The sequence below is a fragment of the Coturnix japonica genome, chromosome 1, assembly GCF_054131305.1.
Source record: "Coturnix japonica strain WE chromosome 1, WE-NBRP24, whole genome shotgun sequence".
Taxonomy (NCBI): Eukaryota; Metazoa; Chordata; class Aves; order Galliformes; family Phasianidae; genus Coturnix; species Coturnix japonica.
In genome coordinates this window covers 147915637-147932818 of record NC_140663.1, presented here as the reverse complement: position 1 = coordinate 147932818, position 17182 = coordinate 147915637, and the positions used below count along the sequence as shown (strand labels likewise).

Genomic DNA, 17182 nt, shown 5'->3' with positions numbered 1-17182 from the left:
GAGTTGTTGTATCTCTTGGTTTACTGAAGTCCCAGTACTGATACATTAACCACGGACACCAATTCTATGCCATTTCCCCAGATAGGAGATCTACTTATAGCTCTTGACCCAGAGCATATATTGTAACTGAACAAAAAGTGAATGGATCAAAACTTCTGGAGAAGTTGTAGTAGAGCTGTTGTACTAGATGGATAATTGGCATCATTTTGCTTGGGTATGGGGTGAGGAAGGGCAGAAGGCCTGGCCCCATTTTGTTTAATGCTTGTCCACACTAAAAGAGGCAGTCCCAGCTGAGGCTTTTAGGCACAGTCTCTCCGATTCTTGCATTGCCTTTTTCTAATCATACTGTGTGCAGTTCAGAATAAGGAAAATTCTATTAATGAAGAAGGAAGTTGTATTTTTTTTTATTCCTATTGAAACCTTTTCAGATTACATTTTCTCCTTATTTTAAGAAATGTGTAAATGATTTTTGTATTGTTTATAAAAGTTATGAAAGGGTCCAAACAGAAACAAGGACCAAGTTTTATATTAGTGTTGCTTGGACAGATTCCTTTTATTTTTCATCGAAGAGCAACTGTGTTACAGTCTGTCAGATTGTTCTATTGTACAATAAAGAAAGAGGCAAAAGAGGAAATTCTGCTTTGAATTGCATAATATTAGAATAATAAGAAAGATATCAATGAGTTAAGTAAAAATAATTGGAAAAAGAAGTCTCTACTGTTTAGTTGCTGAGAACTAAAAGAGAAGTGATCTATGAATGCCATACATTAATCTAAAATTTTTATCATGAATGCAACATGGAAAAAAATAGTTATTGATAGAAGTTTAAAGTAATATCTGGTGGTTATATAGAGTCTCTGTTGTAGCTTATGATTATTTGTTAATATCTTTTATTTCAGGTTGATGAAAAGGCTCTAAAACACATAACAGAGATGGGATTCAGTAAAGAAGCAGCAAGACAGGCACTTATGGATAACAGTAACAACCTAGAGGCAGCATTAAATTTTCTTCTCAACAGCAATAAACAAAAGCCCCTTCAGGGACCACCACCTAGAGGTATAACTTACAATGATGAATCTTAAAACAAAGTGTTCAGGAGCAAAGAGATTTATTTACTATGTTATTACTAAAATATGTGACTTACATAAAGTATATCTATGATTGTTTGTTGTTGGTTTTTTTTTTAAGCAGCTATAATACATTGCAAACCTGAGAGAGAATACTTAGTGAAGGCATCTGTGTATTATCCTTTACAAAATTTCTGAATTTGAAATCACCTTTCGTGGAAAATATCTCTCTTGCGATAGATTTATTTTTTTTTTTCCTTTAACAGAATAAAAAATTTCTGTAATTTAAGTCTAATAATGAAAAATAAATGTGTACGTAGTGTTGTTTTTTTTTTCCTCCCCTCTTCCTTCGCCCCTAAAAAATGTCTGTTTATTTTTTGCAGGTAAAGGAAAAGGCCGAGGACGAATAAGACCTGAAGATGAAGAAGAGCTAGGAAATGCCAGACCATCTGCACCTAGCACACTGTTTGATTTCTTAGAATCAAAAATGGGTACTTTAACTGTAGAGGGTAAGTTACTGAAATTGAAGTATCTGGAATCAATATTTGCCAGAGTTGGTGGATGTTTTTTTTTCTTTATCTAGAAACTGGCTTCTAGAAGTTTCACTACAGTCAACAGTAAAACAAGTGTTTTGAGAGCTTTTCCTCTCCTTTGAAGAAGGTTCAAATAAATTGCACTGTGGTAGATTGTGTTTCTGTCTTGGCTGCCAAAAAGCTAATAGCTTCAGGTTTGAGTACCTCGAGATTAGTAATTTCGAAATCAGATTAGATAAATACCACTTATTAGTAATAGGTTGATTAAATACACTTGCAACTTTAGTGGGCATTCTACACAGCACATTCTGCGTGGTGCTCAGTTAAATGCAGTAAGCTAAGTAGGTTTTTTATCAGTCAAACAAACACCCAGCGTTTTGCTATAGTATATTAAACAACCTTTTTCTCACAGCTTTCCTGTTTAATAACTGTATGGAGTGAGGAAGAGGTGGTATTTTAGACAGAGAGAAGGCAAACAGTATTTAGATATAGCACAGAAAATCTGGGCTTTTACTTTTGAATGTCCGCTTCTTTCTTGAGAAGCAATAAAAGAATGCAGTCTGCGAATCTAGACATCTGGTTATGTCTAAATCACTTCATACTTTGGAAGTTTTAGCAGACAGATCCATTAGAATGAAAAAAGTTTACACTTTATACATCCTGAGGTCTCCAGAGGCTGCTATGATATTGAAGTAAAACTCGCAGTAAGCTGAGTAATAAAAGAAGACTGTTATTTTGTCTTGGAAGTGTTTCAGTAGGCAATGTGAAATTGAAATATCTGTTTCCATTATTTAATGTCAAGTTTTGTGTTGGAGCTGTTATTTTTTTCTCTAAAATAACACTTGTGAAATAAAGGTCATGCTAATTTACATGAACCAGTGTTTTCTAGTTAGAGAGTGAGTGCATTTAAGGAGTGAGACATTTAAGGAGTCTCAGCATTTATATATAATAATTTCAAACTGAGTTTCCAAATAGTCTCTGTTGTCTCCTAATAATGCTTTGTTTACTTTTACTAGATATAAATAAAAAAGAAGTGATGCACTAAAAGATTGAGAAAACTGAACAAAAGAGGTGAAAAGAAAGAAAGAAAATACTTGATGGTGAAAACAGTTATTAGTTATATTTTCCTATTGCAATGCCCAATTCATTTTTTCTGCTACACATTTTTTTTAAAGAAATCTGTCAAGGTCTCTTACTGATTATCCTTGCACTTGAACGGACAAGATGTAATGTTTCAGAATTAATTTAAGATTTCAGAAATAACTAATGATGCAATTCATCCATGTGAGAAATACTAGCAAAAACTGGAATGTTCTAAATGAGATGGGAGTTTCATAAAAAAATAACACTGTGGTGACTTATACAGGAAAGCTGAAGAATAAAGTTGTTTCCAATTCCAATGAAAAAAAAAAAAAAAAGAAAGAGCATTAGCCTATCCGGGACCTTCCAAATGGTCATTGATAAGAGAGCTCCTATACCGCCTTTTCATCTACTCGTAATTTGGAGACCTTAGTGGTGTTTATTATTTGTTTGTTTTTAATATGAATCCAGGCTGTATATCAGAAATATCCAGTCAATAACTGAAAATTAGGTGTGTGCAAACCAAACCTTCTTAACAGTTTAAAGGCTGCTAAAATTGTGTGGAAATTGGCAGAGATGCTTATGTTGCTAAAGGATGCGAGTATAGAAAAGGTAGGATGGACAGAAGAATACGTGTATATTAGAGGTAAATCAGCCTTCAGGACTGATACAACTACCTTGTTCTTCACCACTACTGAGTCTTTTCTGTCTGGAGTTCTGGTTTCTTATGTCACGGATTTAGAAGAGTTTCATTCAATGGAATGTTATGTATTGCCCTTTTTGAAAAGGTCATACTGCTGTTTTTCACCAGTATCTCCAATAATTTCTTGCAAGGTATGAGCTCTGTCTGAAAAGAGATGACACAGTATATTGGAATTCTCAGAGATTATGATAGAAGTGCAAATAACTGTGAAATGATGAATACCTGGGAAGTAATCTAGTCTTACACAGGGACTCTTTGGGGATGCTTAATTTGTATTGGACAGAGAAATCACTTAAATATGGAAGAAAAATAGGAATTTATGAAGCATTAGTTTATCCCATTGACTTCTGAAAGTATATAGATATATATGTAGATGTGTGTGTCTGTATATATGTGCATACATTTAATCATAATAAATGTATACTTATAACAAATGTATACAAATGAGTTGGGGGCATTGATGTTAAATTTTTGGTGAAGAGGTTCAAGTTGTTGCCTGTTACATGTATGCAGGAAATTTCATATGAGGAAAAGCTCCCTTGACCAATGATAGAAGCATCAAAATTAAAGAACATTTAAATATCAGTGCCAAAACATATTTCATTAGTGGCTGGACAGGTGAGATGCAGTGGTCCCTGATATCAAAGCAAATGTGTGTCAGCAGGTGAGGAGTCAATGAAACTACCAGCAAATCCAGAGGCTAGGAAAGTACAGTTATACGGACGATGAGCCATGTCAAGAGTTCACCAAACATTTTTGATGTGCTGTGGTTTAAGCTATTAGCAGAAGAGCATTCACTTAATAAATTGTAAGTTTATAGTTCTTTTGATAGCAAATATATATTACTGTGTAATGGTCGTCCCTGTGATGAGTTTCATTACATCAGTATCTCTTTCTCACTTATAAATTGTGTTTTTAAGTAGTTTATTATTGATCTAATTATTGGCTCTAGGTCTTACAGAAATAGTTAGTAGAAGATGACCAAAAAAGTACATTGGAATTGTTTTACTTATGTTTTGCATATGGTTCATTTATGGAATGCATCCACAATCTTATGACTTTGTTTATTAAACTAGATTAGTGGTAGATAGAGCATTTGTAACATGCCTCTTCATCGTATTTTCCTGAAATTTAAAATGTTGGAACAAAATTCCTTTCAAATACAGAAGCATTCTGGATGTGCAGATCAGATTTTGTGAAATTGTGTTCAAGTAGTAAACATGATCATATTTTTAAAAGCGTATATAAAAAATTAGGTTAGAGATCTGTCTTTTGTTGACCGAAAAATAAAGCTGATTTCTGCATCGAATAGAAATGGAGAAAGGTAGTGCTTTTTCCTCTTCCATTACACATACTGATTTTCCTTGGATATATTCTTGGATATCTTATCTAAGAGATTAGAGAAAATGTTAGATATTGAGAGAATTCTCTTATGTGTGGCTGTAAGGCATTTAAAGGAAAAATAATAAAAAGAATCCCTGTGGGATATATGTCTTTCTTATTGTTACTAATTTAACAGTAAGTAGTAGTAGTTTACTAAGAACTGTGAAAGGATTGAATTGCTTCTTTTAAAATGATATTGCTGGTGTGTAGTGAGTGTTTGCTTAGCAGGAATTTTATGGTTCTTTTGGTTTAGTGTACTTGTAGCCAATATACTGGCGTGTATTAAAGCGTGGTGTTTTTTCATTAGAAAAAATGGTTATAGTAGCACATGTATTTCAGCTTAAAACACATAAATGGAGACTATAAAGCTAAATACAGTTCACTTTGTGCAATTTTTCCCCTCTTAACTAAGGATAAAAAGTTTTCATAAATGTCATACGAAGTAAAATGTAGTGCTTCATAAAATCATAAAGACTTCATGCTCAGTTGCCAAAAAATGACATATTTTGTGACAGTTCTTGTTTTTTAATGTGTTTTTTCTGTGTGTTCTCTGAATGATCAGTGTGCAATTTGGTGTGCTTTTCTTCAGTCGTGCTTTTCTGAAAAACAAAAACAAAACCCACACTGATTACCATTTTTGAAGAGTTGAAAACATTCCTCATTTTTTTTTAATCTTTTTTTTTTTCCATAAAAAAACCTCATTTTTTCATTCTAGAGAAATGATAACAAATATAATTGTACTTCCTGTTATTTGGAAGTCAGCAGACTGTAGACTAATTGTTTAGTTTCATTTAGTCGGGTCTTATTTTCCTTACTGAATGTGTCCATCCTTTAAGAGCACACTTATGTTCTTATGCCAGACTTTAATTTGTCTTGCAGACTGCCCTTCAAGTACACTTTTCAAGAAATACTTTATGCTTATGCTAAATTGCAGGTGTTTTCTGTCTCTCAGAAATCTTAGATTTCTTTGCCAAGTTTGAGAACACCTGTGCAGTCTGAATTCAAACACTTATTAGAAAATCATTTACTGAAAATGCTACTGTTCTGCCATTTTTATGCCTCAGTTGTCATTGAAAATTAACTCATTTAAATTTTTAAGTATTACTTGCCTTAATCTCCTTTCAAGCTGAAATATTGCCATCTCCATTCAAGCTGAAGTGACATGAGTGCTCAGTGTTTGCAATGTCACAGTATGCCTACAGTGATTATACTTACCATTTTGAATTCTTTCTTCAAGGAATGTGTATCCAAGTGTTTTCAAAAAATGGTGTGTATATTACCAGCAGCTTTTTCATTTCATTTGGTTCTGTAAGTTACTAGTAGAGATACGTATCTAATCCTTAGTATTAATAAGGTAATAGTGGTAGAAGACCTTGCCTGACCAATCTGGTGGCCTTCTATGATGGAGTAATAGCTTTGGTGGACAGGGGAAGGGTGATGGATGTCGTCTACCTGGACTTCTGCAAAGCCATTGACATGGTTCCTCACCACATCCTTTTCTTTAAATTGGCGAGGTATAGATTTGAAGGATGAACTTTTTGGTGGATTAGGAATTGGCTGTCTGGATCCAGCCAAAGGGTTGTGATTAATGGTTCTGTGTCAGGGTGGAGGCTGGTCACAAGTGGTGTCCCTCAGTGGTAAGTCTTGGGACAAGTGCTCTTGAACATTTTCATCAGTGAACTGATGATGGCATTGAGTGCAAAGTTTGCGGATGACACCAAGCTGAGTGGTGCAGTTGGTGCATTGGAAGGAAGGGAAGTCAACCAGAGGGACCTGGACAAGCTGTAGAAGAGGGCCCATAAAAATATAATGAGGTTCAATAAGTGCAGGGTTCTGCTATTGGTTTGGGGCAGTCCCAGATATTTATACAACTGGGGCATGATCTTCCTTTGGTACACAGGGACTGAGAACAAGCAGATGCTTCTGTCTTCACAAAATCCAAAGTCACAAAAAACTCACAGACATCTTTGGAATATTCAAGAAAAGATGAAATTTAACAACTTTGTTTGTTTTTTTGTTTGTTTGTTTTTAATTGTTAGTTAGGAGAGTTGGTTATAAACATAATGATAGTTTTGATTGCAGCAAGCCCGAATATCTTCAGTTTCAGATTGTGCAGAATTGCCTCCTCAGTCTTCCAAATGGATATACTGAGCTTCTGGTGAATGTTTCATGCTCTTGCTGTTAAAATGAATCTCCTGAGAAACAAATTATAAAAATAATGGGATCACAGAAAAAGCAAGTGAGAGGTGGCATGTCTAAGTAGTCTTTTAAAAAGAACTTGGGAGATGGGAGCAAGTCATAGGCTATAGTCTCTGTTTCTTGCACCAACAGCTACACTTCGACTGAATTTAAATGTGCAGCTTGGATTTAAAGGAGGTGAAATAATTCTATTCTAGGGGTAATAGCTTCAACAGTTAAAGGCCAGCGTTTTTTCTTTTTATTTTTTAAAGCCTTCAGTTTCTAAAATGATTTTTCTATACTCAGTTTCTAACTGCTGCACAATAAGCCTTTCTTGCTACATAGCTATCAAAATTCAATTTCCTAATAAAGAAATGAATTATTTATAAATAATAATATTTATAAATTGTAATTACCTGTATGTTATCCATCAGCTATGTTAGCTGTGTGGATTGCGCTTTCGAAGTATCTGATTGAAAACTTGAAACATGAAAGCTTTTTCACTTTTCTGAGCAAACTCATTTATCATTTTTTTTTCTTCAGATATGTATTCCATACTTACAAACAGTACTTTCATAGTGGTTTGAATAACTTCACAGTCCTGTGAACTTTTGCCTCCGTTTACACAAGATAAAAGCATCTCACCTGACTTAGTTACTGTTACTTAGTTACTGTTTTGTTTGTGGGCACTGGAATACTTGTCTGGAGAAGGAAGGTGCATAACAGAAAGATTTGCTGGCCAAATCGTAAGTTTTATAAACATTTCCTTGACAGACGTTTTGGGCTTGCCACTTTGCCCCCCACACATCAGATATTTATAGACCTGGATCAGGTCCCCTCTCAGTCTTCTTTTCTCAAGGCTAAACAAATCCAGTTCACTTACCCTTTCTTCATAGGGGAGATGCTCCAGGCCCTTCACCATCTTTCTGGCCCTCTGCTGGACTTTTTCCAAGAGGTCCCTGACTTTTTTGTACTGCGGAGCCCAGAACGGAACACAGTACTCCGGATGAGGCCTTACCCGAGTGGAGTAAGGGGAGAAGATCACCTCCCTCAACCTGCTGGCCATGCTCTTTTTAATGCACCCCATTGGCCTTTTTGGCCATGAGGGCACAATCATGGCCAACCTGTCGCCCACCAGGACACCCAAGTCCCTCTCTACAGAGCTGCTCTCCAGCAGGTCATCCCCCAACCTGTACTGGTGCATGCAAATATTCCTCCCTAGGTGCACGACTCTACACTTGCTTTTATCAAACCTCATCCGGTTTCTTACCACCCAGCTCTTTAGCCATGAGTGTCATGTTTTAGCTCATTTGTTTCTTGTGCTTGATCCTCTTAGGTTCATTTTTATCTATGACCTTTGGCTTTTCCCTTTAATGTTTCATAAAAAGTGAAAAAATGCACAAGTAAAAGTAAAATATCCACATTAAGTTTCACAGAACTACATGGTCTTCTCTCACCCCACAGTGCAATAGAAAATCTTCTCCTTCTCATTAGGTCCATGATAATTTTGTTCCACTTAGCATCAGTGAGAGTTCTGAGTCTTTTGATGGTTACACTTGAATAGTCCCTGCTATGGCTTATTGATCACTATCTTCATAATTCTGGACTTTTTTGCTATTCCCATCAGATTTTGTTTGTCTGTTGTGTTCATTCTATCAATTCTGTTTCTTGCCTTTATGTTAATGCTTAACAGCTGTTAGCAGTTTATTTTTACTGAATTAAAATTTTCAGATGACAGCTATTTCTTTTTTCTCCTCATTTTCCTGCCTCTTTGTTTCTTCACATCAGAATTCGTCTTTCTTAAACAATTGTTACTCATTTACTAATGACTAATTTAAGTACCGCCAAGACATATGTGTGTTTTCTATTAATCGGTAATTGCAGTTCAAATATCTGCTAAACTTAAATGGACAATTCCATCTATTTATCTCACGTGTAAATGCTACTTGTTTTTCTGAATAATACTGTCACTCTTATCATTTAGTATCTGATCCACTATTTCTGTACTATATATATTTATATATATAATCATTATTCTTTTCTCTTCATAGAACCAAAATTACAATTTCAACCACCATATCAAGTACAGCCCAAAGTTATGAATACAGAACAGAATGGCATCAAAGAGAATCATTCAAGGCATATTTCTCGCAATGACATGAGACAGCCAAGGAATGAGAAGCCCCCTCGTTTTCAAAGAGATATTCAGAATTCAAGGCAGGCTTTGGAAAGTGGGGGATTACCAAGAAACAGAGGTCCTGAAAGGCACAACTCTTCAGAACATTGGACAGATGAGAAAATCAAAAGTGACAGACATTATCCTAGAAATGATAGGCCAAAGGATTTGGGTTATCCCGTAGCTGCTCACCAGAGTGATATTTCCTTTAAAAAAAGGGATAACAATATGCAAAACAGAATAGGAAAAGGGGTGTCTTTCACAGAATTCAAGGAGAACTCTGCTGCTCAAGACACTACAGACAACAATAACCAGAGACGCGGGAAAAGGGAAAATCAAATACACAATTCTGAAAACTTTTGTGATAGGAAAGCACGAACAATAAGTAATGAAACCTTTATGGTAAAAAGTGAGCAACATTTTGGTGTGAATAATGATTACCAAAACACTTGCAGAACTGATAATTTTAATTCTATTCCGAATGGAGATACAGAACATCATCAGAAAGGAAGACGAGTAGGGCCTATCAAATCGCCAGGACCTAATGTGATTCCGTCTTATGATGACAAAATTTTGTATTACAACACTGGACCCAAAAGGAGATCTGGGCCCATCAAACCAGAGAAAATAATGGAACCATCGATTCATGCAGAGTACGGAAAAACCTGGAGACCTGGGGATGAGTGTTTTGCTCTTTATTGGGAAGACAACAAGGTATGTGTTTGCCAGACATTGAGTAGTTCAAATTAGCTTTCTTATATACTTGATGTAGACTTAGCACACCAGCACAAAGACAAAGGTCTTTGTTCATAGGTGTATACTGTGCTTTGTGGCCTGCTTCTTGTTCTAATGTTTTTTTGTTTTTTCTTTGCATGTTTGTTGTTGTTTGTTTTAAAAGGAGATACGTAGATTGTATTAATTTCTTGAAAGTATGTGACCTAGATCATCTTGACAGTGTCTGTTTCCCTCATATGGGATAACTAGGCTCCTAACTGAGACATATTTCATGTAGGTGTTTAAAATTTGAAGGAATTAAATGGGTCTGGTTGCCTTTGTTACTTTCTAAAGAATAAGACTCAGATGCTCTGTTATCCAGAGTAGTTTGTAACTACAGATATGTAATGACTTCCACTAGAATAAGACATCATGCAGCCTTCACTAGTACAGGAGAAGACTGGAGTGTCTGCAGGGATGGGACTGTTTAAAACAAATTCCACTCTTATTTCAGTCATTACAAAAAGACTGGATTTTATTATCAATAGTAGTCTCCTAGCTGAAGGAGCTGTGGAACAAATGGAGTGTGATGCATGACAGTTCTGTTTTACTGATTTTTCAAAGCTTAAATTGTTCCTCTTCCAATTAATAAGATTTCTTTTATGACAAGAGATGTAGATACTGTTAGCTCAGCAGTGTCACTTTTTTATTTGACTGAAATAAGTCATGCAAAATTTTTGATGGCAGTAGCATATAGTTAGTTGGTGCTTTAATATGAATATATATATCGGAAGGATTTGTTTGAAATATAATAGCATATTAAGGAATTATTTCCTGTCTTCAGAAGCACTTTATGTCACTATGAGATGTGTTGTTGAAATTCTGAAAAGCATGAAACTTGCAAAATAAGCAGATACGACACTGCTGCCTGAGAAGTATCCAGTGTGTTTTGATGATGGTTGTTTTTTTAGCAGTTACAACAAATGCTGCTGCTTGCATCTAGCATAATTTTAAAATAGAATGATAAAATACAGCAATGAGTTTTAATCTTGCTGTATGATAATGACTTCTATGTGTTCAGAAAGAAAAATAGATTCAAAAGCAGTTGATTTCTTTGCATAAATTGCTAAAAGAAAGTGTTGAAGAAAGGAAGAATTTTAGAAGGATCTTATTTTAGTATGTGCTTAAATAGTTACGTGTTATTATATACTTAAAATAGTTGTATGTGTGCAAGTGCCTGCCAGGCACTTAAACAGTAATAATAATTAAAAAGAAAGTCTTGCATTAGTATTTCTTATATACAACATCATTGGTGTTGATGATTAATTTGTCTTTGAAAAAAGATCTTTTAAATGTTCAGCCAAATGTTCTAAGTATTATATATTTTCAGTGAGTATTTTAAATACATACAGCCACAACCTTTCAGTCATGGGACATGTAAAAGTTTAATAGATAATTATCTGCAACAAATTTTACTGAAAATTTACTGACCAAGACCAAGAATGGGGAGGAGAGTGAAAATGAAGAGATTGTTTTCAAGCTGTTTGTGGCACATCAGGTAGTATTTTATGACCTTTGAAAATTTCTCTTTTAAGTTCTACCGGGCAGAAGTTGAAGCTCTCCATTCTTCTGGAATGACTGCAGTTGTTAAATTCTGTGACTATGGAAATTATGAAGAGGTGCTTCTCAGCAACATCAGGCCTATTCATGCAGACACCTGGGTATGTGATAACAAATTGAATACAAACATATAAATTACATAGTCTGTAACAAAATACATAACTTGGCAAATGAATGCCTACTCCTGCAAAGAGTGATAATTGCACGTGTAGAAAAATAGTTAAGAAGTGAATACACAAGCAAAATCTTTTAGTTATCTATATGAATCTACTTAATGTTCCTAAGTGTATTATCATGTAGTGTTCTTTATATATAAGAAATTTAAATTGTATTGCTGTAAAATGAATACTTTAATTGACCTGTCAGCTAAATGGTTTTATGCATACATTATTTATAAAAGTTTCATTTACTGTATTAAACATAGATTATTATTGTTTTATTTTCTATACGTTGTATTTTTTTCTGTAAAGGTTAGTAAACAGTCTTTATATATCCTGAGGACTTATACTGTGTGTGAATGTATGGCTAAACAAATACATCTGTGTGAATCATTTTATTTTGCATCATGATTTTATTTTCTAAAGCTAATTCTTTGGTGAATATTAAGGGAGAGGTTTATGTCTGGAAGTCTGCTTTACAACATTTAGAATGTATTAGCCTTATAGTAACTGTTTAGTAATTTCAAGGGGCTTTATTTTTGAATGTCATGGAAGTAGAAGTACAAAAAGTACAAGAAGTTCAAAAACATAAACAAAAGAAACAGGATTGCAGTCCCTTGCTGTTTACTCATGATAGAAAGATGCACAAAAAAGTATATGAATCTGTGCTTTGATTCCTTAATGACAAGCTGAAAGTGCTTCTTTTCATTTTTTTACCTCTTGGCCATATAGTCGTGTCAGTACTGCTGCAGAGGCTGTTAATACTCAACTTCTGTTTTCTGCCAGTGGTCATTTAATTTATGTTGTTGCTTGTAAGTCTCAGATGTTCCTATGGCCTCTGAGATGGCCTTTTTGTACTTAGAAAGGTCTCTGAAGCACTTCTGAGCTGAAGCATTGCAGTCTATGGAAATTAACTTTTTTTTTTTTTTTCTTTTTATCTCACTTGTTGAGGTGCAGTGATAAACTGCTTTTTACTGTATGATTGTGCTTATTTTGATCTTATTTCTAGGTTGTTAAACCTAGAAATGGTTTTATGATTTTTGGCTACTGATATTCCACATCATAACATCACGTAGTGCACTGGGAGTCAAACATTTCAGTTTCTGCCCATTGCCTCTTGAACTGGCACTAGGCATCACTGAAAAGAGCCTGGCTCTGTCCTTATTGCACCCTACCTTCAAGAGCCTGTGTATATATATGCTGATTAGCTTTCCCCCAAGCCTCTTGTTACTGAGGCTGAACAGGCCCAGCAGTCTCAGCTTCTCCTTGCAGGAGAGGTGCTCTTGTCCCATCATCATCTTCATGGTCCTTAGCTGCTGGAGCCTCTCTTTTACTGAGGAGCCCAGAACTGTTTGCAGTGATCCAGGTGTGGCCTTACCAGTGCTAAATAGAGGGGAAAGATAACTTTCTTGCTGCTGGTAATACCTTGCTTAATGCAGCACAGGTCACTGCTAGACTTTTTTCATCATTTCTGATGATAATCTCAAGTATTGACATTTATTTTACTTTAACTCTCTGAAAATTCTCTCTCTTGCTTTGAGAACTTGAGCTGGTGTAATTTTCTCTTCCTGAAACTTGTGTTTCTGCTTATAGATAAAAAGGCAAGATGAATTATATATAATATTTTTAATAATTTGTTTAAATTATTATTTATATAAAAATATTTTATATGTATGTAAGTAAAAGTGAAAGTATGTATAATTCCAGTTCTTTTGCAGTCTGTTTTGTTCTGTGGTAGCGTTGCAACTCACCTGTTTTGGACCCTCCAACAGGGAAGGCATTGAGGAAACAAAAGAGCAGGGGGTCTTGATCTGTAGCTCATTTATTTTGGCAGACATTTTATCTTACTTTTTATGGTGATACCTTAAATTTCATAATGTTGTTTATTATAGCTCACAGAGCTATAAGAGTTTCTAAAGGTATTGAATTCTCTTAAATCAAACTGTAATTTAGGACCTTCTCATAACCATCCCTCATTTCGGGTAAGTGAAGATGTAAAGCTTTATGAGCTTATGAAGGTGTTGGAAGCCTTCATCTAGCCATGCTGAAAATAATAAGTGGTTAAGGGTTACAGCTACATGCTTAAGATAGAGAAGACTTATGCTGTTATGTGGAATATTTGAATCCATTCTAGTATCTTGATTAATATCAGTTAAATATTTACTTTAAGGTGCTGTTTGCTGTGTCTCTGAGTTCTGAACAGTCTCTGAGTTCTGAACAGTCTTAGCATCACAGTTTTTTTCTTTCTTTCTTTTTCTTTTTTTTTTTTTTAATGAGTTTTGTGTCAAGCAGTAAGTTTTTCTGTGTAAGTAATTAAGTAGGTGCAGTAGGTAAACATCACACTTGGATCTCTTATCTAGCTTCTCTCCTCATTGACTACTGTGAAAATGAGGATGTTAAAAGAGAATTGTACCAGTTAATTCTAAGATTACTGTGGAAAAATTGTCCATAATAGCAGCAGAGCAATTTAATATTTCTAGTTGTTTGGCTTCTGTTCTGTAAGAAAATTGCTATAATTTTCCAGTTTCTAATTACTGATAAGCTATGGAGTCTCTATTTTTTCATATTTTGGACAACGCTTTGTTTGAGTTGTGGTGCTGCATAATTATAATTTTTTTAAATCTAAAAAGTTATTAAGTTTGTTTTCACAAAAGTTTTGTGTTCTCTCCTTTACTAAAGTATTTTAGATTTAGGTTTTTATTTTGTAGTGATGTACCTGATTTTTCTATACTTGCAGTACATGGACTTCAGTTTCCATTGTTCTTTTAGACTGAGACAGAACTTAATAAACCTTACGCATCTTTTAATTTTATTTATTTATTTATTTTTACTTTCTTACACATAATTTTGCATTAAGGTCAGAGACAAGCATTATGAATTTTTTTTTGACATGATGAATCAATAGTATTTTTCCTTAGCACCTCTGAGAAACTAGATCATTTCTCAGACTGCAGTTTCCTGTGTATGTGTTGGGAGTATAGATGGATCGGCTCAACTCAGGTTGATTATTCCCTTGAAAGTTAACGGCCCACAGCTGAAATGTAATAAAGGATGCTTAAAGGTGATTAAGGAAGCACAGTTTAGTTTTTAATAAACTAAAAGCAGGCAAATTTCAGTTGAGAGGAGGTAATTTGCACTAAGTGGACGTAAAACAATGGCTTTACATTTTCTGTCTGTATCATTAGACAAATGTTTATCAGACATTGCAGAATGTTTTAGTCTTTTGTGTTCATTAGACTGTAAAATATTGCAAATTGTCAGCTGTATAAATCAGGTTAAAGATGCATTCTTGTAGTTTGTGTAGCTATTATAAAAAGTTAGGACTGATAAAATAGGATACTTCATTTGTCTGCTATTTTAACTCATGTTGTTAAATGTAGTTTCATACAGTGATGTTTTGGAGACCATGCCATGTGGACTCCTTTAGTTGTTTATTTTGAGAAACTGCTCCTCACTAACACTGTCATTTAATCTGACTTGTGTTGTGGATTAGCATGTTTTGACTTATTTTAAGTACTGTATTTTATTCTTTGTGAATAATGTGAGAAATATTCTTTATTTTTCATTCCGTGACTTTCTCTATATTGAGTTTTTTGAGGTTGAACACAAGTTCTTCCTGTTTAGGCAGTGTTGTTCCTCTTGAAATACGTAAAAGAGGTTAGTTGTGTAGATGTCTGGGCAGTGCTTGCCATCTTTCTTTCTGTTCTGATTTCCCTTCCTCTTTCACATTTCATTGTTGCTAGTTTATCTACCTTTAAATATTATTTGGAGGTATTTTAAGAGGAAAATGGAGAAGCTGTGTGTTAATATAGTTATTCTTCACTAGCTGCTCTCTAGGAAAGAGGGATGTAATAGCAATGGCTTGATATTGCAGAATGTGTCCATCCTAATTTCTACTGGAATGTGTGTATATGACTATATATCATATTCCCTCACATTATGTAAGGCATGCACTGAATTGAAGCATTATACTTGCAGTGAATAACAACCATGTACAGACATGGTTTTTGTCTGAGGTGTTTGTTTTTTCCCCCTTCTTTGAAGACTTGCAGGCATTTCCAATAGTATCTCTTAGATAAGACATCTTCCATAAGATAACAACTGTATGTAGAGTGCGGAAGTCGTTGTTTGTAGAATAACACATTTTTCACTCCCTCATAATTTTAAAATAGCCAATTATTATTAAAGAGTGCATTTGTAGGCCTGAGCTACATACAGTTGTTCACAATGACACAGGACAGCAATCTTTTAGTCTGACAAGTTTGCTAAAATCCATTTCTCTTCTCAGAAATTAGTTGATGTATCTAGATTTTAAAAGTTTTAAATAATTAGTATTTGCTTAAACCTTACACAAATTTTGTAATATCTTTGCAAAGTTAGGTTGTGTTTTTTTGTTAAAACTGACAGTACAAATCCACTCAGTTATTTATTTTTACAAAAAGAGTTACTTAAGAGGTGATAAAGTCATGAGGAATGCTGAAATTCATGCCTGAGTTCCTCACTTAGATAACCACTTGATCTTAGTTTAAATTTTAGTTCCTTAACATACATAGATACTTATAACTTTATATTTTTCTGTGTAGGCAACTCTGTCATCTTAGTTTGAATTTGAGAAAGGCTTTCCTTGTTTTATCTTGAACATTATGTGCGTTAACTGCATTTGGAGAATTTTTGATGTAAACTCTGATACGGAACCTTAGGACTTCTTAAGGGCACATTAAGAAAACTAATTGTTCATGGATTTTATTATTATTTTTTTTTAAATTAAAATACACTTTTCAATTCAGTGCTTTCCTTTCTAATATTCCCAATCTTTCAGGTCTGAAAAAGGATGTCGTGTGAAATGTGTAAATATGATTTAATTTTTAAGCCTTGCACTTTACAAAACACGTTATAGAACTTCTCTGAATTTAATTTGTATTTATTATAGAATGTTTACGTTTACAAGCATGAAACAATTTTAAAATGTATAACTTAATATAAAAATTACAGACATTAAGAATTCATCATGTTAGCTTGGTAAGTGGTTCCAGTCCCTAAAGTCTTTAACTAAAAAGCAGTTTTTGCCAGTCATTTAGCTGTTTTTTAGCTCTATTGTGAGCCCTCGTTTAGTAATGTTTGCTCTGAATTTTATTTGATGCTTGAACTAGGTACAGTGTTGCAGGAATAGATGCTAGATTATCAGGTACAGAGCAATGATATCTTACCTAACAATATCATCAGGGGAAAGACTTGTAGAATTACCTTATGTGTTTATTTTACTTATTATTTATTTGTTTGTTTATTTATTTATTTATTTAATGAACATTTATTTCATTTGAAATTATTTATTTAATTTAGTGGTATATCTTTCCAACACTTATGCTATGTAATCCTTGAAATACTAATCATGTTCCTGTGAAAACTACTTTTGTATATATGCAGAATACATTTTTAACTGTCCCAAACACAGTTCTTGCAGGAATGTTGCTGTATTTAGTAATGCATGTTTACTGATAATGCAATGAATGTCTGTTGTTTTGTGTTACCATCTGCTGAAAATTGAAAAGATTCACCTAAAATGTCACTGA

The 17182-nt window shown here is 34.2% G+C and overlaps 1 protein-coding gene and 1 long non-coding RNA gene across 3 annotated transcripts in view; one reads left to right on the top strand and one right to left on the bottom strand.

The window, feature by feature from the left end:
* TDRD3 (tudor domain containing 3) overlaps positions 1 to 17182 on the top strand; it is an 83006-nt gene that overhangs the window by 56878 nt on the left and 8946 nt on the right. For both annotated transcript variants that reach the window (XM_015851686.2, XM_015851685.2), the window contains exons 9-12: positions 900 to 1056; positions 1451 to 1576; positions 8996 to 9834; positions 11430 to 11555. In XM_015851686.2, coding sequence (XP_015707172.1) covers positions 900 to 1056; positions 1451 to 1576; positions 8996 to 9834; positions 11430 to 11555 — 1248 coding nt within the window. The remainder of the gene's footprint in view (positions 1 to 899; positions 1057 to 1450; positions 1577 to 8995; positions 9835 to 11429; positions 11556 to 17182) is intronic.
* LOC107308091 (uncharacterized) lies at positions 6875 to 7595 on the bottom strand. The gene is made up of 3 exons (XR_001552635.3): positions 7507 to 7595; positions 7361 to 7424; positions 6875 to 6961 (listed from the first exon to the last, which is right to left on the bottom strand). It is a non-coding gene; the product is annotated as an uncharacterized LOC107308091 (long non-coding RNA).